The sequence below is a fragment of the Calidris pugnax genome, unplaced genomic scaffold (assembly GCF_001431845.1).
Source record: "Calidris pugnax isolate Ruff unplaced genomic scaffold, ASM143184v1 scaffold56, whole genome shotgun sequence".
Classification (NCBI taxonomy): domain Eukaryota; kingdom Metazoa; phylum Chordata; class Aves; order Charadriiformes; family Scolopacidae; genus Calidris; species Calidris pugnax.
Window position 1 is genome coordinate 2509225 of NW_015090839.1, and position 23925 is coordinate 2533149.

Below are 23925 nucleotides of genomic sequence, written 5' to 3' on the forward strand. Positions count from 1 at the left end.
TTGTGGTGATGCAGTAAGAATCTTTCAGCTATGAAGTGTGCTTTCAGTGTTACGTGCCATTCTTCACTAGGTGGTCACCTCTTCTATCTGTCAGTGTCGTGAAGTTTCATGCAAATCTATTGTTGCAGATAAAAAGATCCAGATGGTAGTGATATCAAAATGGATGTATAAAAATAATGTCTGTACTTTTTAGGCCACATACGAGAGAGAAAAACATCTATGAATATGTGATTAATGTTCACCTCCATGCTGAAATCCACTATTCTGCTTAAGTTAATGGCACGGGATCTTGGCCCTTTTGCTGTTTACTTCAGTGTAGTCTCGATAGATTTTTGAGCCAGCTAGTTCTCAGTCTTAATTCTAGGTCTGACCTGTGAGTAAGATAATTTGACCCTGTACTTCAGGCAGATAATGCAAGGAGGAAAGGATGTGTATGGCACTGGTAATTTTCATACCTGTCTACTTGCAGACTCTTCAGAAAAAATAATTACTTTAATAGCTAAGACTATAGGCTTTGTATATGCTACCAATAGAGAGGAGATTTCAGTACCTGCTTTTGCTCTTTCAAATAGAGTGGCTAGACCTGCTTGAGTGAATCCCTCTGTGTGGACTAATTTGTCCAGGAGAAATCTGCTGCTTGTAATGTGTCATGCTGACTTCATTAAATCAGTCTCAGCTTCCAAATAATTAATTTTAACTTAACCACAATAAATTCTCTCAGTTGGCTTTTTGGGAAGTCTGAGCGCTACAGAAATTCCTAGACTTCTATTTAACCCCATTTCATTGTCCTTTTGTCTCCTTCTCCCCATATTCCTTCCTCCCTCAAGATTAGTAGAATCATAGAATCATAGAATGGTTTGGGTTGGAAGGGACTCAAAGATCATCGAGTTCCAACCCCCCTGCCATGGGCAGGGACACCTCCCACTAGAGCAGGTTGCTCAAGGCCACATCCAGCCTGTCCTTGAACACTTCCAGGGATGGGGCATCCACAGCTTCTCTGGGCAACCTGTTCCAGTGTCTCACCACCCTCATAATAAAAAATTTCTTCCTGAGATCTAATCTGAATCTTTTTTCTTCCAATTTAAAACCGTTTCCCCTTGTCCTATCATTACACCTCCTGGCAAAGAGTCCCTCCCCAGCTCTTCTATAGGCACCCTTCAGATATTGAAAGGCCTCTATAAGGTCTCCCTGGAGCCTTCTCTTCTCCAGGCTGAACAATCCCAGCTCCCTGAGCCTGTCTTCATAGGAGAGGTGCTCAAGGAAATAATGTTATATGGAAATATTTCCTCCTAAGCTTCTGAAAAGCTTAGAAATATTTTAGACTGTTTCTAAATATTCTATAAGTATCTCAGAAATTTTATTCAAGGGAGTTCCTCCAATACATACAAAATTCCTAGTTTATATTAAGTAACTATGTAAGCAAATAGCTTTTTTTCCTGTTTTGATGGTAACTGCTGGTTTATTCCTTATTCTTGCTTTTTACTGAGTGAACATGGCTTTACTCAATCCTTAACTATTTTGTAAGGAGAGAATAGTGCTTTGAGGAATGAAGAACTAGAACTAGTCATTGATGATGACCATAGGTAGGAGTTGGGGCAGATAAAACAGTACTGCCGAACTAAAGCTGTGGCTTTTTCTTCTTTCTGTAACCACAGTCCCTTTATTCCCATTCTGACTGCTCCTAGCTAAGGTAATTTTCCAATTTAAGTCTCTCTCCTTCTTAGGCTGAAAGTTTCTGAAAATATGCTATGTTTTTCAAAGTTTCTTGGGTCAGGTTGAAATTTCTGGTTAGTCATATGGTGAGAGGGTAGTGCCTGTGGCTGAACGTGGAGGGCAGTTAGCTGGGCTGTGGGAGATCCAGGTTTGTCTTGGACATAGGACAAGGGGGTATTATAAACCATATTTTTTCATAATGATAGTCCTGGCCACTAAGGTGTCGACAGCAGTAGGATGGATTAACTGTGATTTTTTTTTTTTATTATTTTTTTTTTTTTTATTCCATGAAGGATGGATGACCTATTACTTTTCTTATTTGCTCCCTTAAAAGTTTGACTGTAAATTGAGGGCCTGCTGAATGGGGGAAACTGGAGGTTTTACAGGTGAACATAGATGTGTTTGTGGTTGGGGTGTTTTTGTTGTTTTTTTTTGTTTTGTGGTGTTCTGTTCTTTTCCCCAGGCTCTGAAAAAAGCATTCTAGTAGGGTATGTGAAGTCTTTACCTTTACATAAAGGTAAACCATCTTTCCTCAGTGCTTTGGTAGCTCCTGAATACATCATAGTGTTCTGCTTGGTCACTTCCAATTTCATATGCCATCTTTTTATACCAATATATGTAGCTGGGCAGAACTTTGTGTCACTTATTTCCTGCTAATAAATGGTAGTACGTGTCTCTTCTGACTTCACCTGGTCAGATCTTTCAAATTCCTTTGCATTAGGTTAAAAAGATGGTGCAGTATCAGGTAACTGCAGTGACTGGAACAGGCTGCCCAGGAAGGTCATGGAGTCCCCTTCTCTTGAGATTTTCAAGACCCGCCTTGATGCAGTCCTAAGTAATGTTCTCTGGGCAATCCTGCTTTAGCAGGGAAGTTGGACTAGATGATCTCTAGAGGTCCCTTCCAACTCTGACAATTCTGTGACCAACCTCTGAACAATAGAAAAACCCCCATAGTTGGGAAACTTGGTTTAGCAAATAATGTACTGAAAATTAAACTTCAAAGAGCAAGTGTTGTGAATGGTTGATTGAATTAGAAAGTATTTAAGCTTCATCCACTCATCCAGGCTCATCTCCAGTTCATAGAATTTTGATATTTTTCAATTTATTTTTGTCTGCTTTATTTGAAAAAGTGTGTATTTATGTGTACATGTGTTTTTGGAATATCACACCAAAAAAAAAGGCATTCTAAGCCTTGGCTTACTTTGTATACTTTAATTTACAGCTGCATTCTTTCCACCAGTCTCTTCGAGATCTCAGTAGTGAACAAGTTCGCCTAGGAGATGACATCAGTCGGGAGCTCTCAAGAAGAAATCGGTATAAACAAAATATAACTCTGTGAAGAATAGTGTGGAAAATAATTATTATGCTTTAAAATAATTCTTAAACTCCTTCATTTGTATTTAAAAAAAAAAAAATTGGGAGAGTGGGTAATTGCACAACATGTAGATGAAAGCAGTATTATGAACTGCTTGTTCCAGGTCATCTTATGCAGTACTTAAACATAAACGTTCTGATTTGTATAGTATACGTGTCTTCTTCCCCCCCTTATTTTTATATATAGACAAAATGACATGGACTTGGGGATTTCTTTTATTACAATTTTGCTCTTTAATTATTCTTGGTACTGGAGTCTCTTGAGGGCAAGTTCTCATATAGACCATAATGATTTTTTTGAGTATACGCTATCTCAACATATGGTGCTTTGTCTACTAGCAATAACAGGAATTATTCTGCTAATTCCTAGCAGGAACTAGTACTATTCAAAAGGACTGTGTAGACATGTTAATAATTTTGTACTTGTTGACCTGGTGCCTAGACTTCCAAACTAGATGCTCCGTTATCTTCACTTGAGGAATGGAAATGCTTTTTATCATGAATTTTCGACTTGAGGCTGGTTTCTATTTATGCTAGGAATTTAGAGGCTGTAGAACAAATTGAAGTAGAATAAAAATCCAGGAGATTGTTGCTGCTTAAAATTATCACAGTTGTTATTTAGTTTTTGGACTGCAGAATATTGTCTTACCTATCTTTTTCTATGAAGGACTGATGCTGAGTTAAGGAAGACTCTAGAAGAATTGTCTGAAAAGCTCACTGAGTCCCAAAGACATGAAACGGTGAGTGTGTCTAACATGAAAGATGATTTATATTTAGTATTCTAAGCAGGATGTGGGCTTCTAGTTTAATGTGTCTGTTTGTAATTAGTACCATATATTAGTAGGTTTATCTGAGCATGATCTTATCAAGGCTACTATAGGTTGTTAAAATGTTACCCTTCCATAATGAAATCAAGACAAGTTTTCTATTTCAGGTACTTGTTTAAAGTAAAAGTGAGTGTTTTACAAGTGTGTGGTGAATTTCTCTGTTTCACACTTCATGGTCTTGGAGAAAGCTGCTTTTTAGCTTTGAACATTGGTTTGAAGACTATCATACTTTTTGAAGATACCTTTTGTAAGATACAAGCTTTTCCATGTTATGATGACAAATAATATTGTTTCCTCTTCCTCTTTCACTCCCTGTCCTTTTCAGACCTTATCATTTGTGCAGCATAGCAGGAGGAGTCTCTTTGAGCTGCACTCTGTTCTGAAGGCTTTGTGACAAATATGACAAAGGAGTCAGAAGAGCCATGATAATCTTTTTTTGCCTCCTCTATCTGCTGGAAGCAGACTAACTGCAGTCTATATCACTTAAGTATGACAGAGATCTGCTACTGAGATGCAGGTCAAACACCATCTTGTAGGAACAAGAGAAGTTGAGGATCTCTCCAGTAGTTAGCAGGTGAAAAACCTGTAGGTAGATCTTGACTCATAAGTCTTGAGTGTATACTTTGTGTGAGTATTAATGTGGTATCAGTAGCAATGCTGACTTTTCAGAGCAAATGTTGTGTGTCCTTATTTTCCTGTAGGTCATTCATCTTGCCCTAAAATTGCATGAATTGGTACTAAATGTTCTGTCAAGAGCTTACGTGATACGTTTGTCACTTTGTCATGGCTTCAGCTGGGATGGAGTTAAACTTTCTTGCTAGCAGCTGTTGTACTGCTGTGGTTTGGATTTGGGAATGTGGCAAGAGCAGCCCCTCTCTTTACCCCGCTGTGGGTCTAACGGCGAAGTACAGGAGCATGGTGGCTACCTTTCGAGAAGAATGGGAGCTCCTGGTCACCCACGCAAACAATTCCCAGACACGTACCCCAGATACTCGAGCCCTTGAGACCACCTCAACCAATGAGCCTAGCTAGGAGACCCGTCAACTAATGAGTGCTGTATGTGGCCATAACCAATAGATGATCACAGATCAGATCTGGCCCAGGCTATAAAATGGGGCCCACACTGGAGACCCCCTTTCAGTGATTCTTCTCAGAGCAGTGGGTCCATGACCGGGATCTCTCCTTTTGGATTGAGACATTGTCCAAAGTAATTTCCCTGGGATTGAGCATCCTTGCTTTTTAGGTGAGTGGTTTGTGCATTTTGAGTCATCACTTGAAGCTTAGACTTAGTACACACTGAGTAGCATTACTTCCCAACTGACCTTCTGAACCGGTAAAAAAAGTTATGACTGACAAAGTGTTTGTAGTGTAAGATCCCTGTTCAGTTTCACCATTTTACTTTATCATGACACCTTTAAACCTGAATTTTTTGAACATAATTTGTTGGTCTTAGGCTTCCATGACAGGGATGAGAAACAGTAGCACACTGATGGTTTTGGCCTTTTCTGCTCCTCGCACCAGAGGGACAGCTGACCCCAACTGGCCGAAAGAATATTCTGTCCCATATAAGGTCATGCTCAGTATATAAAGCTGGGGAAGAAGGAAGGTTTGGGGTTGTGTTTGTCTTCCCAAGTGCCCACTACACGTGATGGAGCCCTGATTGCCTGGAGATGGCTGAACACCTGCCCGCTGGTGGGAAGCAGTGAATGAATTCCTTGTTATGCTTTGCTTGCATGCACGGCTTTTGCTCTATATTAAACTATCTTTATCTCAATCTATGGGTTTTTTTCCCAGTTTAAATCTTCTGATTCTCTCCCCCATCTGAAATGAGGGGAGTGAGCAAGCTGCTGCGTGTTTCTAGCTACCAGCTGGAGTTAAACCGTGACACGCCAATAGCAATATTGTTGGCACAGACCTTACTTGTGTAAATTCCTGACTCTAGGTGAAGTCAGAGAAGGATTGAAGGAACTATAATCTATCAGTGCCAGTTACATGGCCCGAATTTCCGTTGGAGGAGGTTGTTCAGTTTCTTCAGAGGCTTTTCAGAGGATTCCCTTTCTCTTCAGGCTAAAGAATTTTGACATGCTTAATCACTTGCTGTATCCAGGCAATTCCACACCACTGGAAAAGCTTAGTGGTAGCAACATTCTGCGCTGCTGTTTTACCTGTGCTCTTTGATATGAGCTGTGCATTCTTTGCCATTGTTCGAAGCCTAATGATCTGCTGTTACACTGACGAGATTGGTAAATGGGTGAGGTGAGGTAAATGCAAAAGAGGGGAATTTAGTATGGATATTAAGAATAAAAATAATGCTGAGTATAGCAAAACATGAGTTCAGAGTGCATATAGAAGCTGTGATCTATTTGTAGATTTTTGAGATCCTTTAGTACCTGTCTGTGTTTAGGAATTCTTCTAATGAGATTATTTAATTCAGAATTGATTTCTCATTGGTGAAAGTGAGTTGGATAGGAGGAAATACTTCTTTTCCACACAACTTACTCAGGCAATGTTGTGCAGGGACTTTTGTCTTTAGCACCTTTATCACTTCGCTTTGGCGTGTTTGTTTATGACCTCCAACATTGCCATCCTTATATTTGTCTTTTACTAAATAATTCTGGGTGATAAATTGTGAACTTGAAATCTTGATAATTTAACAGGATGAATTCATGGTAGAAATGTTCTTTTCTGTTCAGTGTCCTTAAGACTTCATTTCTTTAGGGACAGATATCTAAATTCTTACAGCTGTACTGTTCAGTGTATTCTGTATTGTTTGAAAATTGCCTGTGTATAGATGCGTGGTGATGAAGATCTAGTCACTACAGTTGTTACAAGTTACTAGTTCAGAGTTGGTTTTTTTTTTTAGAGGTTGTGATTCTTAGAGCCTTTTTGATGCTGAATCTGAATATTCTAAGAGCCACACAATGCAACCAATGCACATTAATTTTACCTTTAAAGAGGGAGCCTTTTCCACCCCAGTATAAAAACCAGAGGACATCTAACGTGGTGACACAGGCATAGTTGGGTGCCTGTTTCAAATCAAGCACTCCCCGTGGCCTTGTACTTGAGAATCTATGTGCGGTTTTGGTGTAAACGTTCTACAACTCTCTCTATATCGAAGTCCCTCATCTTATATAGATGTGAGATTTGTGAGATTCTTTTTTTCTTGAAAAGAGTTTGTGTTTGCTAGAGAAATGTCCATACAGACCTGTAGAAAGAATGTTTACTCACTTCATGATGATATTAGGTAGCCCTCTGAGATATTTTGTTGCAATCTCCCTATATAGAAGCACATCCCAAATAGCACAAGCAGCACATCTTTATGCATAGAAAGCAACTGCACCAAAGCAGTTCAAGTAGATGCTTATTTGAGATGGTGCCATTAGAAGGTTAGTGTAGGCTGTATCTGTGGAAGAAGACAACATTGTCAAGTGAAATGCCATCTTGCATGCAGTTAATGTGGTTATGATATCTCAGGCAGCTGGGATTATTCTCAGAGGGAACTGTCCTTCAGAAGATCTGATATAGGGATTTTTGGCACTGCACAGGTGACTTATAAAATATATATCACACACTATCATTTGCCATGAGAGAAAAGTTTAACAATATTTAAAGTGACATCTGTGAAAGAAGTTTGCTATTTTTGAGATTTTTTTTTAAGTATGCATTGTTGATAAAATAGGTCACAAAGAGAAAGGCAACAAAAATCTGTTGAAATACATTTCAGTCAGCAGGACTTGTGCACCAGAAATAACAGTGGAAAGCTGAGAAACAGAGAAATACAAGAAGTAGGATGCTGCTTTTTGTAGATAAGCATCCAGCATCTTCTACAAGATTATATTTAGCTGTATTACTTAAATGTCACCCTGCTTTTAAACAGGACATTCTATTCTTTTTGTTTAATTGGTAGGGGGAAAACTTTTAGATAGCCTAATCCATTTTCATATATTTTGTCGCTACCTGAAAGTCTTATGCGGAGGCACAGCTCTTAGTGTCTTGATTATCATTCGGGTAGTCTGTGTTGCTAAAAATGCATCCTTGAAATCACATTCTAATATTTTGTGAATGCAATAATTTAGTGCTAGCATTTCATGTCATTATGTAGAATCTCCATATTCTTTGTACTGTTCTGCAGTGAATCACTTGTCTAAACTAAGACTTTTGAAAAGATTCAGAGGACAAGATACATACTCATATGGTAGAAATGTTGTCCTGGGTGAGGGTCATTTGTGATAAAGGAAGAGAGGTGAGTTTTAGAGTTTCTTCTGGATGTACAAATTGATGAGTTAACACTTAACTGCTTCTAATTTTTTTTTTTTAAATCCCTATTGTTGTGTGTCACAGACTCTGTGATAAACTGAGGAAGGGCACAGGAGCTACAAAATCAGGGAACATAATTCTTGTGGGAGATAACATTTACCTAGTCTACGCTGGTGTAGACATTATGTTGGGGGAACCATGTTTTTAGGCGGTGCATTAACTGTGTCTACTGTTTGTGGAGCAAATAAACAGAAATGTTCCAAAAGAAAAAAACCCAACAATTACTTGTTATAAACAAGAGTCTTGTGTGTGGCTTTTAATCTGTGAAATACCTTGTAACAATGACCAAAACAGACTTACATTTGGCATCCCTACTGGAGCAAAAATGTTAAACCTCTTAGAACAATGTTTAGTCTCTAAAGAAGAGTTGCACAAAAATAAAGAAACTGCTTAGAAAAATGTTGGGGAATGAAGAGGACAGAATATTTCCAGACAATGCAGAAGTGATCTAAATACACTACAGTAGTGACTTCAAATAAATACATTGAAAGGAGGTCAAAAGATAGCTGATGTCACTACACAAGGTAAAAAAGAATCCTCCCAGAAGTTGTAGCCAAGTGATAGAACCGGAAACGCTCAAGTTCAGTTAAATATAAAAATGCAGTAAGGCAAATGAAAAAAAAAAAAAATTGACAAAAAAAGGTTGTGAAGTTATACACGCTGATAAACCCTGTTTAATGCCCTAGTAACCCTAGGTAAAAAAATTATCAAACTAGAAAGAGTGTTCAGGGGAGATAACACCTGTGCGGAGGAAGGGGGAAAGAACGTATTCATTTTTTTTTTGCATCCGTCTTGACCAGGGAAACTGTTGGCAAGTTCAAACATAGAAATACATCAGAAGATTGGCCTCAGATTTGGAGGGACCTGTGCTGGGACTTCTGCTATTCCACAGCAAAACCTGCTCTAGTGGGAGGTGTCCCTGCCTATGGCAGGGGGGTTGGAACTAGATGATTTTAAGGTCCCTTCCAACCCAAACCATTCTATGATTCTATGAAAATGACAAATAATTTGGAAAATATGGTGATAAATGACCCAGTTTGTGATAGTGTGATGATGGTAAATTTTCCAAAATGGAGAAGGTAAGTTCACTGCATTCCAGGAAGTCTTATTGCTGGACACTGCTAGGATGTGAATGTGATACAACAGCTTTTCCAGAGAATGCAGGGGAAGCCACAAGGGATGGTACTTGGTTCTTTTGCACTGTTGCAAGGTGCAACATAATAAAGCCTAATTTGCTATGGACTTGTGTGGTCTCTGCCTGTTTTGTTTGTTTTTTTTCCCCGGTCTCCTCCCTTACCACTTAAATGGTTTTGAGTTTGTGTCACCCTATAAAAACATACATTGTATCCTCGTTATCTAAATCTTTGTACAAGAACCTTTATGTTCTTCTCATACTATACTTCCTCATCATGATACACCTCCCATGTCCCATCACACTTTCTTTGTGTCATTCTGATTTTAATGCTAGCTTTATTTTCTTATACTTCCAACTGAATGTTTTTTAGAATGCTAAATAGGCTAATATTTAATTTCAGACTAAATGCATATACTTTGCTGACAGCCAAAACAAAGGAATAAAGGCTGAACTCTCCGTGGTTCCCTAAGTGGGGTATTCATGAGATTACCTCTGTCTAGGATCTTATTTTCTTGAAACCCCTCACAAAGCCTGAATATATTTGGCAGCTCTGTACCACTGAATGTTTGAATCTATTGGCTAATTTCAGCCTAGTTTTGGGGAGGCTAGGGGATGAGGAGCACAAGTGAAAGACCATAATCTCCAAAGTATTATTCTTTAGAAAGAAGTAGGCTAAAAGTAGTGTTTTTAAGGCTGCCTTTGTTTAATCCTCTTTTTCAGGATTAATGGTAATGTTTCATAGGAAGCATTTTGTCTACCAAAAATTGCTTCTGAAGAAGTGTTAACCAATGTAGTACCTATTCTTTTATCGACTTTCTTTAACTAATAGCCAACTATTCTGTATGCCAAGCATTATTTTACCAAAAAAAAAAAAAATCACAAATTTGATGGAAAAAATGATTAAGCAATCAAGTTGCTCATACTCTAAAGTTTGTTCTTTACTCTGTCTTTTGCTATTTCATATGTATTTGGAATAGTTTGTGAGGTTCTAAATTTCTTATTTATGAAACGACTGATTACATGCAGAAAAACCTTCAGTCTTTGGAGGAAATGAGAGCTGGACAAATATTCAAATATATTCTCTGCAAATCCCTTTAATAAAGGAAAAGTTGACAACAGTGTAGGACATATAGCAATATATCTATTTGGCTGAATTAGAAGCTCTGCATTTACTTCAGACACAAAGAGAGAATGCAGGAAGTGGACATTAAATTAGATTAATATGAGCAATCATAAAAAATAGTGCAAATATATGAGAGTGGAAAGGCCACGGTGTTAGATAATAGTTTGCACGAACAAAGAGACATTAGGAGTGATTAAGAGTGATGATGATTCACTTCTAAATACATCACCGTTTCTCAGGGAGACCAAAGCAATTGGTCTGTTCCTCGCAGAAGAGGGGAAACTATTAACACAGTGTGCCAAGAAAGTTTAGCACCTTTTCAACATTGATATTTGCCAACAAGTTAAGCTGCAAATTAGTGACCAGCAATGAGGGTATAAGGCCTCAGCTTAAAATACTGGAGGGGGAAGGAGAGCATGTAAAATATTTTTAAATAACCTGGTGCAGAAACTTAAATAACTATCTGAAGTGATCTTAAAACCACTAACGGCTCTTCTAGAGTATTCATGGACAAATGTGGGATTTAGCTAGGAAAACTGTTCTTGGAATATTAAAAAAAGGCAAATCTTGAAAAAGTAGAAAATAGGCTGATTATTTTTCCAGAACTGGATTTGTAGACATTAAGTAGCAAGCACAGATTTGTCAAGAAAAATTACATTCTTATATGATAGAGTGAGTTTACAAGGATGAGGTGGTAGTTTTCTGTATCTTGATGCAGTTTTATTAAATTTTTTTTTGGACAAAATTTCATATACTGTTCTAATAAGCTTTTCAGTAACATATGGTAAAACTAAATATAGTCTATATTAAACACACAACTGTCCAGATACCTGTGTAGCTACTAAATCATTCACTGTTAAAAATAGAGGTGTTAGTGAAATGGATTTTATGTGTTGGTATTCTTGATCTGGTTCTCTCTGAAGATTTTATTAATAGTTTATATGATGCAATATAGAAATGCTTGTAAAGTTTGCAGATGGACTTCAGATATGTTGGAAAACAGAACTGAAATCCAGTATCCAGTCTTGGATGTGGCTTAGAGGATGGAACAAGGTTAATAGGTGTAAAATTCAGCAAGTGTGACTAAAATTGTACCTCAGGAAAACCAGGTCATTTTAGAATGAATTGCCTAGGGAGGCTGTAAAAGTTTTCCATGAATGTTTTTGAGCTGGTGTGAGAGACTTGTAGACAAATGATGTAGATATAAAAGGTCACGTGTTTAGCTGGGCAGGCAGTTTGCTGGCCTTTGAACTCCCTTCCAGCCTCCTGTTTCTGTGCTCTGTGCCCAGAGAATATGAGGTAATGATATTACATATAGTTACTAACTATAGGTTCTTGATAGAGGTGGTTTTTTTCCCCCCAGTGAGTTATAAGTAGCATCAAATTGTTTGGTGTTTGGTTTTTCTTGATGTTTTTTTGTTTGTTTTTTAATGAAGGTTATGTTTGTATCTGTGAAGTTTCTGTGCACCTGAAAAACATAGTGAATGCATCATTTCAGTAGCTTGTCAGAAAAAAGGTAACAGTTGCATTCTGGAGGGAGTTGAAAGAAGTCAGAGGCAAGGCAAATCACTTGATATCTTGTAACTAGTTAGAAGTTAACTTTCTTACTCATTCTGCCTCAGTGATAATGCCTATTGAAATCTGAAGTTGGCAGGAATCTGAACCTTGCCAAGTGCTGTCCCATGCCATGTCACCTGCTGTGCCTGTGGTGAACAAGACCTGTGTCAGTGAGGAAGTTACTGACCTCTCCTTTGGAATGTCTTCTTTGGGGATCATGCAACTTTTGCATCTTTTGTCAAGTCTAAATGATACATTTTCTTTCTTAATAGCTTTAGTTTCTCTTGCTTTACTTGAAAAAGATGTGTGAGGGAGTTTTTGAGAAAGCTGCTGTCTTCAGAAACATGTAGCCAAGATATTTTTTTTTTTATGATGTAAAAACATGACTTTTTCATTTGTAGTTTAGATATATCTGGAGAAAAGGATGACAAATATTTCCCAGTTTTCAGCAAAAATATAGCAAGTTTAATGACAAAGTGTTATATTCTGTTCCTGCTGCACACTATAGTTGTTTCTGTTAGATGGAGTATTTTGTGAATTATTAGAAGTAACACCAAGTAGTAGTTGTCAAAACAAATACAAATGTTGTGATGTGGTCCATATTTTTCAATACGTTAATTTTAGTAAGTAATTATTCTGGATTATGACTGCAGAGCTTTCATAATTTACATGAAAGAGCATGATTTAATGCAGTATGTTTTTTAAGCGCCTCCTAATAGTTTTAGGAAAAAATACAGAATTCCAAATTCTAAGCTAGCTATTCAACTAGATGCGCAGACAAGAAATGTTTTTGAACTGGTGCATTCTATTGCAAAGATAAAGACCGTTTCGTTCTTTAAACCTGATGTACTCATGAGCCCATAATATAAACGTAACCTTAATTATGTTTCTGTTGCTACACTACTGTGTTAATGTTAAAATTCTCTACCCATGCATATGCCTAGTGCTAGTAGAAGGGTGCTTAATGGTGAAAGTACAGATGAGAACTTCCTCCTCTTCACATACATCGGAAACTAGTAGTTGAATGGTGTTTTAAGTCTTTCTATCTAAATACCATTTGGTAATAAATATATTGCTTTCTAGTGATTGTTTAAAATAATTAATTTTAAGGTAGGGAGGAAATGATGCACAAATATTTTCCTTGCTCATCTTCAGCTTTAACAGTATCAATTTAATTTGCTGCCCACGAGAGGGTGCTGTCTGCTAGCAGCTTGAGCTGCAAAAAAAAATGGTATCGTAGTTTAAGATTGAATTATTGTGTTAATAATTCAAATTGCTATATCAAATAACTAGTGTTATTTGTGTTAGATCATATGTGGATTCACAAAATATTGGGAAAAAGTCTTAAAGTCATGTAATTATTTTGTGCTATTACAGTCATACCTATGTACTTAGTTCTCATTAACTACTTCTCACTCACAGATTTCAGAGTACGAAAGATGCAAACATTGGTCTGTTTTACAGACTGGAGAAGTGAAAGAAATTCCTCTCCAGAGGTTAATCAGGTCTGTGGCAGAGAAGCTAAGATTTTTGTATTGCAACTTCAGGTCAGGCTGCACCAAGCTTGATATTGAGATGTTTAACACTTGAGTAGAACCACCACTGTAGAGAAAAATATACATCTACCTAAAGGAGGATGTTGATAGCAAGATAGCAGGTCAGTTCCCTGCTTGAGTGCTTCTGGAGTATACCCCGAGTTATTTTCTATGCCATTCTAAATCTCGTTTAATGAAATAAAAGTTGTGTTCTCTCTTCTTTCTGCCCCATACTATATTTAACTTTTTCCCATATTTATCTTAGTATGTAGTAAAAGATGCACTAATTTTCTGCAGGGTGGTTTTTTTCCCTTTTGAAGGTATCAGAACGGGTAGAGAGAAGACTTCAGGAGATAGAACAAGAAATGCGTGCCGAAAGACAGCTTGTAGAAAGGCGCCAGGACCAACTGGGACATATGTCTCTTCAATTACAAGAGGTATGCAAATGAAAACCTCCTGTTGTGTTCAGGATTAAGTTAGGAACTTGCTGCATTTGTGAGCCTGTACCTGTCAAACTGGCAAAAGTGCTCATATCTGTGGCAAATTCTTCTAACTTATCAGTCCAGGTCTGCTTGTTTCAGCGACCAGATGATAACAAGTGCAATCTCTGTTCTTCATGGTACTGTCTTGTCTATGTTCAGACCTTCATTGCTTTTCAAACAGTTTCATTCAACAGTATCCGGTGAAGTATAAAATATTGCTTAAGATACAAATACAAATGTTTATATTATGAATTAAAATTGGAGTTTTTTCTGTTTGTTTTATGTAATGTGTGAAAAATACGTCTCTCTTTCTGATTTTAGAGCTATTTGGAAAATCCTAACATACTGTAACTTTTTATTTCATTCCCCTTAAGATATGATTTGCAATGTTATCTCTAACTATGCAATAGAATTCTATAGTTGAGAAGAAATGTACAATTTCTTGCTTTTCACTTTTAATATTAGAAATGGTATACATGTTTTTTTGGAAGGCAGTTGTTTTATATTGTGCAGTGATATTGAGGAATCTTAATATAGATTGATGCCTCATATGTCATGTAAGGCTAGAGACTCTTCAAAGAGATCATATTTAAGAAGATAAGATACTCTTGATATAGATAAAAAGTAACGTTTATCAAAATGCTTGTTGTTTTGCTAGTGTTTAAGAGTTACTGTTTCATTTTTTCCCTCTATTGATGTCCTGGTGGGTGCTTTTTTAGTTTTCATTACTCTTTAATAAGCCTATGGCCATTTCTAGATTTTCCAGTTGTGCTTTAAGTCTGGTAGAAAGATGCTTAATGAAATGAGTTGGTGTCATTTGATAGTGTTATCTGCAGATTGGAAAAATACTTTTTTTTTAATCCTTATAAAGGGACAGTGACTTGTATCTGCCATGGTTTCCATAGAATGAAAACTTGAATTCAAGTGAAATGCTTGTTGTTTTGCTAGTGTTTAAGAGTTACTGTTTCATTTTTTCCCTCTATTGATGTCCTGGTGGGTGCTTTTTTAGTTTTCATTACTCTTTAATAAGCCTATGGCCATTTCTAGATTTTCCAGTTGTGCTTTAAGTCTGGTAGAAAGATGCTTAATGAAATGAGTTGGTGTCATTTGATAGTGTTATCTGCAGATTGGAAAAATACTTTTTTTTTAATCCTTATAAAGGGACAGTGACTTGTATCTGCCATGGTTTCCATAGAATGAAAACTTGAATTCAAGTGAATGAATTCAAACGTATTTCAAAGACTTTCATATGATTAGCTATGTGATCATGAGCCCTCAAGCTGGATACCATTTTTTCCCAGCAGCTCATATTTTGAATTTCATGCAAAATGAATAAGAAATACTAAGTACATGCCTGACCTTCCATTCCCCTAAGGTGTTCACTCGTAGATGAAGCCATTCAATCCTTTCTCCTGCAAATTCTATCTTGTTCTATGCAATTTTTTTTGGAAATTATGTTTCCTGAAGAGACCCCTTCTATTTAAGAGTATTTGATACCACTATTCAAAACTTTGAGATATAGTCCTCATTCTCAGTTTACAGGAAAGCTCAACAACTATTAGACTGCTTGGTTAATTTTTACTATTAGGAATTTGCCCAAGCCAAGATTCAGAGCCAATCCTGACTGGAACAGGCTTATTCCACACTCCGTACGTTCATAACTGCTACTATCTCATTCGTGGTGATTATCTTCATTCTCTCAAGCAGGGGCTCATATCTCCAAGTCATCCTTCTGGGTGACTGATATTATTCATGACTCTGGATTTTTTGGACTGGACTTTTGTCACTGTATTTGGAAATCCTAGTAAAATCTATTTACCTCTGTTGCAATGAATTACGGATGTTTCAGGAGCTTCTAACCTATAACATGCAAAATAGAATCTGGCGTCAGATGACAGTTGTTAAGGGGAGCTTCTTTCTGTAGATATTAGGCAATCTTTCTTTGACAGATTACAGAGGAATATGGAGAGGGTATTGCCCTTGAAACATAGACTTCCATTACACTCCCAGTAGCAACAAACAGTATGTCCTCTTCCTGCTCCTGCTTCTCTCATAGCTGTCATAACAGCTTGGAGAACATTTCTGTGACAGAGTTGCAACTTCCTACATGCCAGATATCTTTAGACTCCAATATTGCTAAGGTCCTTAGATCTCAGACCTTTATTACAAGCTTCCATCCAGCTGTCCCATCTTTTTCCACGATTGAACAGTCATGTTAATTTGTCTTTCCCTAGGTAGAAGATGGTCTCATTTCCACATGAAATTTGTATTTATCAAGAATGGTTCAACACCTTACGAGCAGCTGGCTGAGCTCTTCAACCCTTACTTTGTCAAATTGGACCATTATGTATCTTACATTTTGAAAAACACTTGTTTTTGAGAGCAGAATATTCAGGATCCTGTACATGCTGCTTCTCTGTGTGCTATCATCCTGAGAGGCTGCTGTGTAGGAAAGCTTTGTGAAGAAAATTACTTTTTTATGGGATATAAATTATAGAAGAAATAGGAATATGGGAATATCTAAGGAGGCAAAAAGTTTGGAACTGGTCTATCTAAATTAAAAACAATCAGGAAAAATGCCAACACCAAAACAGCATGAGAATTGGGTGTAGAACATTTGAGATTTTGAGCTTCTGGTTTTTGATTTTTCAATTTTTTTTCTTCTTATGTGGTGTTACAGATCAATAGATTCAATATGGCAAACCAAAGAGAATGAATAATGTAATTTATGACTATGAAATATTTACAATTTATGAATATGAATATTTTAAAAAGGTTGTCATTTCAACCATGTATTTTCAAGCTGAGTAGGAGTTGGCTTATTGATTTGCTCATTCCTCAGTCCCAGAGTTATTAAAAAACCCTTTCACATACCCTGGTGAGAATAAAGTAAATAACTAAATATTTTAGTACAATTATTATTTAGGTGAAGCATGTTTCTACGTAATTTTTAAGAAGAGCTTTTTACTTGGTTATTCTGCTTCTTTGTCCTTTGTGATTTGAATTATGAGTTAGATGGACTCTTAGCTCTGTCAGTGGCCTCAGTCTTGTGGTGATCACTGCGTGGATGTAATGTTCTGTTAAAGTCTTTTTCTGTCCTCTTTTATTTCTCCAAGATGCTTACCAAGTAGCATTACTGGAAGGGAGGCTGGGGTTTGGACTGAGTTCTGAAATCCCGTCGTTTAATATGGCCTGAATGATTTACAAAGAAATGCTATTTAAGGCATTTGTGGCTATTTAATGAGACAATTTTTTCATTAGCTTGCCTGTTATACATTTCAAACCAAACAAAATCAAATTTGACTTTTGGATTTGATCAGTAGTTTCTTTAATTAAGAGATTTTGGGAGGTTTATATGTTAATACTTATTATTTTTAAGGAAAGTGCAGTGCCCATAACTGACCACTACTTGTCAGTATTTTACCGTCCTAAGAAAATAATCTTCCTAAGTCTCAGTTGTTAGATTATATATTTTCAGGCTCTAACTGAACATGACGATATATTTGTTTCAATATTTCTCTTTCCTGTGTTGTCTTTCTCTCTGTCTGTTGTATGATGTGCGAACTTTTTGTTTGTATTGCGCTACTGTTATAATCATAGACTGCTTATTAACCAAGATGATATCTAGTTGTATGCTGACTATAAAGAAAGCTTGACATAAAATTTTGCATCTTTAACATCTAAATTTGCATTATTTGCTTTTGTAGTCCGTATGTGCTGTGTGTAGGTGGATAAAAATTATTTTCTCTACATTTTTATGTATCTTTCCACTTAGAGAGTGTTGATGTGTTTATACACTGTTTAAACAGCAATTACTGCAAATTAGAAAATTGCCAAAGAGAAATTAATGCAAATCATACATCTTCACTTTCTTCTATATTCTTGATACAAATGTGTTTCTGATTAGAAAGGAGAACAAATATGCTAGTGCTACTTACACCTATATATGGGTTGCTTTAACAAAATACATTTTTTGTGTAAACTAAAGCTATTTTGAGATTCTTCAGCACTTTATTTTGAACATGAAGACACCATCACCTTGTATTGTTTGTTTGCATTTATGCATCTATTTTCTAAAACAAGATTGTGTATCATTCTTAAAAATGGGCTTTAAAAAGCTTTTATTTGCATTGGATGTCCTGGATGGCTTTACTAATACCTGTGCCTGGCTTCCTGGGTTTTGGTGAAATAAATCCGTGTGTTCATGTTTTGCACCCTTTAGGTGAAAAGAATCATCTTTATAGAAGATTTTGAACCCCCTGACTGTAGTAAAGCAATGTCTATAGTTATGTGTTCAGCTAATAACTTGAATAGGTCAGGAAGCATTTTCTTTTTTCCTTCATGCAACTTGTTACTCAGATTCTATTTGTCTGCCCCCGCACACACTGTGAAGTGCAAGGATCTGGTGGGCTTTCAGCAGAGAGCAGGGTAAACTGATGGTCAAAAGCATTACTGGAATTTCTCTTTTGCATGTCTCTCACCGATCTGCTTAGGACAAACAAACTTGATCTGTGCTCTGAGCCATCTGGATGTTTTAATGCATCATTGATACTTGCTATTTGGCTCTGTGCTGTGCCACCTGTGGCTAATGGTTTCTGGTTTGATTGTAGTTTGAATCTTACTCTGTCTCGGAACACGGGCTAGTTCATACGTATCTGTCAGTGAAACAGCTAGGCAGTATGGCTTTAAATGCCTGGCTGGCATGTCTAGGTAGCATACTTGGCCCCATGCTAGCTCCTAATGTAGCAAGTTAGGAAAGAATTTTCATTCAGATTAGGATGTGGTACATTTGTGCTTTAGTTTAAAAAATAGTGTGAGGCTGGTCTGCTTGTGTGTTTCTGCTAGTATGAATCTAATTCACTGATCAGTCTCACTTTGAAAGAACGAATTTCAGTTTGTGGTGTGTGCATTACTTTGAAATAATATGATTTTATTTAAAAAAGCAAAACCAAACAAAGCCCAAACTCTAAGAAAAGTTAGAAGGCTTAAATTGCTGTAAAAGTTATGATTTGCAATTGGAGGATTTTCATAAGTTGGAGATTGAGAACTGTTGTTACAGAGGCCTCCACATAGTTTTCCCCACATATAAGAAAAAAATATCTCTCTAGCAGGGAGTAAATTATCTGTTTGAAGTTTTGGGGCTCGATACACTGTATGTGGATGAGGTGTATTGAGTTGGGGTATACGCGGTATGTTGGTGTTCTAATACTGTATTATGCTAGTGAACCCTTTAAAAAAACCTGGAAGAATTGCTCTATTGGGTGAAATCAAAAGCTCAGCCAACCTGCCAGGGACAGGAGCCTGCTTCTGACCACCTGGACAGGTAGTGTAACATCTAGCCAGTCCATCCCAAAACCATGCTGTGAATATCCCTTTACATGGAAGTTCTCTGTTTCCTTGTGGCCTCCTCCATGCCTGTCCCCTCCAAGGCTTCATCGACCTCCTTTCCAGCCTCCTGCTGGTCAACACGGACATTAATGCTTTCAAGAGGTGGGAGAATCCTGGTGACAGTAGGCCTGTTCCCATTGGTGCTTCAGCACTGCCAGGCAGAGCTCTCCTGGGCACCATCTGCCTGCTGCTTAGGAGCCATCAGGGAGGAGCACGTGTTGGAACCGTTGTCCTCGGCATCCCGTCCTCGTTGCCTTTTTTGACTGTTTGACTCCCTCAACCGCTTCTTTGGAGACAACAAATGAAATCAAAGAATCAGTTGGATCTTTAAATTATTTTCTATTTTCTTTTCTTTAACCTTTCCTTTCCCAAGAGAAACCTTTAGTGGAGAAAAAACAGAGTGGCACAAACCAGTGAGAGAGTATTATTTAATAATAGAAGAAGGAGGGGAACAGAAAATTAACTTTTACCCGAATCGTCAGTCACGGTTGATGTTTGTCTGGCTGTGGATGACCAGACGTTTCCATTTCTTAATGACATCTTGATCGGTTTACTATTAGCTTACCTAGCACCTACTGGAAAAATGCAACCTGGTCTGGTGGGAGATGTCCCCACCCATGGCAGGGGGAGTTGGAACTCAATGATCTTTAAGGTCCCTTCCAACTCTAACCATTCTATGGTTCTATGATTCTGTGTTTCACAGCTGAAGAGTGCACATGTAGTATCTTTAATGTATTGTAATATAACATTCTTTTTTTTGTATTTTTTTTTCTTAAAAATGAAATGATTATGGGCTACTGTTGCAATATATAGGGAGAATAAAACTGAACATTGTATTTGTAGTATCAGTGATAGGAAAGATTGCCTTTTGAAGTTATTGCTATTTAATAGCTTAAATATCATCCAGTGATCCTGACAAGTTGAAATTGTGTATTAATTTATGTGGTTTCTTCTGGGAATTAGGATTTACTACTGATGCAGGGACATGCTTTTTGCCTTCAGTAGGGAAATCTTTGAAAATTGTCCTAGTATTGCTGTTTCTAGCCCAGCTTTAATATTTTCCTTATGGTGCTGACATCTCTAGCAAAATCTCTATGTGAAAACATGCATTCTTGGTCCTATATTAATTATTAATTTAGTGCCAAAAATAAGATTGGCATAAAATTGACTCTATATAACAGAGCTTCTAATTTAGCTAATAAAAATGAAGTTCAATTGCAGTTAGTACAGACCATATATCTGTAGCAGAATGTTCTGAACTCGTACTTCTAGTCATTAAAAAAACCCACCCAAATTTGTGCAATAATGGCATTAGTTGAGGTGATGAGCTGCTTTGATTTTTGTTCATATAGCTTTTTGGGAGTTCTCCTTAGAGGCTTTTTGAGTAAAATGGGAGTGTGTCAGTTCTCTGCACAGTGATGAGTTTGTTAGTTGACTGGAATGATAGATTTGAATCAGTACTGAACACCTAAATACGTTACAGTCTTGCATAGTCTGTCTGATTATGAATCAGTAAGATTAAAAGCATAATTCTTTATGTAACGTAGTATTTTCAATGGCATAGTGGTGATTAATAGCTTCCACAGTCTCAGTTTTTACTGTAAACTGTTCAAACGGGAATAGTCCAAACTATACTGAAACAGTTATGTTTCCTGGGACTGAGATAAAGATATAAATCCATTTATTTTCTCCACAAAGCTACTTTTAAAAACAAAACTTGTAAAGCTGAATACCTGACTTCACTGAGGTTGATTAATATCTTGCCTCCTGTTTTCATACAGTGAAATTGTTCCCCAGTATACAGTGAAGGGAAAATGTTCAAAAACTGAATGAAATTGCACTAATTACTGGGGAAAATTTCAGGGATAATTGCTAAAGAAGATTTTCCTTTAAAATGTATAATAAAAATGCTGCTCAGGAGCAACAGACAGGGCAAAAGACATTTCTTTCTACACAGGCTGTGTGTTTCTGTTGTTGTTCTGTTGTATTTTTAGCAAGTAATGGTGGAAGGAATGGATGTACTTATGCTTCATGATATTGCATGAAAGTAAAAGATGTGTGCTAAGGTCTCTAATTGATTTATGGCTTGTGTGAAACCGCTTGGTCATGTTGGCCAGCGAAGAAACAAGATTTATTAACACAGTTACTCAAATTCACAGCAAATTCTATGAGTATGGCTAGTGATCTTTCTCAGCTGGTGTTTCTAAGTGATACTTAAGATGATCCAATGACATTGTTATGGCTTGATATATCCAAATGTGGGTTGTGTATGTTGCAACTTGTATGTGTCATTAACCTCTGTGATGTCTGCTGCATTCCTTTGCCAGTGATTGGCTGTGTTCTACAAATAGTGTTGGTTTGCAAAGGGAAAGTTTTGAAATTGATATTCAAGGCAATATTATTTTTGCAAGATGCTTTCGACAACATATTTAAGTGTGTTTTTTAGATACTTCAGGTTGGGGCAGGGGGGAGCAGGGAAAGTCCCCATGGATTTATTTTTTTTTTTAATTTTTTATTCTTTTCCCTGAAGTAGGGCACATCAGCGTCAGTAACTTTTGATCAGAAAAGTTTCAGTTGATTCTATCTTAATACTGTGATTCTAAGCATCTGTCCAGCTTCAGATAAAACAAACTTTTCCTTTTTTTTTCTTGGTTTCTAATACAGCCTTATAGTACTGTTTTCCTTACTACAGTGCATTGTATTTCATATGATGCATATTTTATATTAGAGAATATATTCTTTTCATCTGATATGTTCACATCTTAGTGGGGAATCTCTTGAGGCATAGACCTTCATCTCAAAGTGTTTAGGGTCAGCCTTGAGCATCTGGAGCTCTATGTATCGGAAGGATGTTAGTGCTAGCTTTGACTTTGTATTTTACCCTGTTCTATGCATGGGTGTGCTTATGTATGCATGGACTTGTATTTATTTTTTCATAACAATGTACACTGGCTCCACATGGAAATGTTAGACATAGACAGAAAGCATTTGCCTAGATCTTCTTTCTTAAATATATCAGCAGATTCTTTCATTTTAACAGACTTGCAAAGAAGACTCATAAATTTGATAATGAAGTTCACAATATATTTTCCCCTCTAAAGGCTTTAAGGAAGCAAGATGCTAAAGCAGATGAAACAGAAGAAGTCATGAAAAATAAACTTGTGAAATATGAAAGTGAAAAGAACCAAGTAAGACTTAATTTTCTTCTCTCTTGTTTAGTTTTAAATAAGTGTACAGTGTCATATGTTACAGTATATGCTTACTTTTTTGCCGAAAGCAGCAGGATAAAACTTTCTTTATTCTCTAAGATAACAAGGCATTCTTTTTTTTTTTTTGCATCAGAGGCACTGTGAATATAGCTCTGCTGAACTCCTGTTTCCTTCAAAGCTCTTTAGTTAGAGTGTGTTACTTCTAATGACTCTTCCATCCTGCCAGCTGAACAAGTTTATAATTTGGGGATTATCCTTAATTTCTTTCTCTGATTTGTCTTTGAATTTATACATAGTCTGCTTTTGCTTATTTGCAGCAGCTCAAAGATGCAGCTTTTCTTCTTCCCTGCAACTAATGCATACTAGTTATTTTGCATCACGATCATTAGTAATTAGTCTTTCTGAACTCTCTGTTGCTGTATTGCTCTCTTCCTTTTCATAGGAAGAAAGATTTCTTCTATTTATGTTCTGGCAGGATGCTAGGGCCATCTTACACTTTTTCTAGCTTTTCTCCTTTTACATTGAGTTTGGCGTTTTTGACAATACTTGCAAAGTTATACTCCTTTATGTTAAACCAACTATTTAGTGTTTTATATCATGTTACTCTCTCCATTCCATTAATACTGGTCCTGTTTACTTTGCCCATTTGCCAGCCTCACAACATCCTCTTTGGGATTGCTATCGCTGCAATAACAATTTCCGCTGTCAAAACCTATATTTATTTCCATGGGGATCTTTGTGATCTTTGAACTATTTGTGGTAGAAGACAGAAAATGTTTTATAGCTTTGGTTTTCTGTGTTGTTTTGTGTTTTTTTTTTCCTAAACGGTCATCAGTTTGCTGACTATTTCTGATCAAACATTTTTAAATTCCCTTAATATTATATTTTTAGGAAAAATTTTAATTGTATGAAATTCCGAGCACTTCAGTTTTTTAGTCTTCTTGTTCCTGTAATAATCCACATACATCTTTTTACACAAGACAAAAAAAACATAGAATTTATCAATGACCACTTCTACTAATGCATGTAATCTTTAATACTTTTATGAATAACCTATGTAACAAAGGGGACTTCAAATGTTAAGTCATTGTTAATTTTAATATGAGTTTGAAAGTATGTTTCAAAGCCAGGGGCAATGTTTTTGAAACTTCTATAAAAAGTTTATCTTTCTTTTACTTTTAACCCAGTAAAAATTTGCTTTTATGCTTTTTTTTTTTTTTTGATTATATATATTATTTTGTATCTGCATGAGATATAGAATATTG

At 36.7% G+C, this 23925-nt stretch overlaps 1 protein-coding gene across 1 annotated transcript in view; it reads left to right on the forward strand.

The window, feature by feature from the left end:
- The window catches only part of CEP128 (centrosomal protein 128kDa), a 110016-nt gene that overhangs the window by 5064 nt on the left and 81027 nt on the right, over positions 1-23925 (forward strand). The window contains exons 5-8 of the mRNA XM_014941668.1: positions 2936-3027; positions 3755-3827; positions 13902-14018; positions 22553-22639. Coding sequence (XP_014797154.1) covers positions 2936-3027; positions 3755-3827; positions 13902-14018; positions 22553-22639 — 369 coding nt within the window. The remainder of the gene's footprint in view (positions 1-2935; positions 3028-3754; positions 3828-13901; positions 14019-22552; positions 22640-23925) is intronic.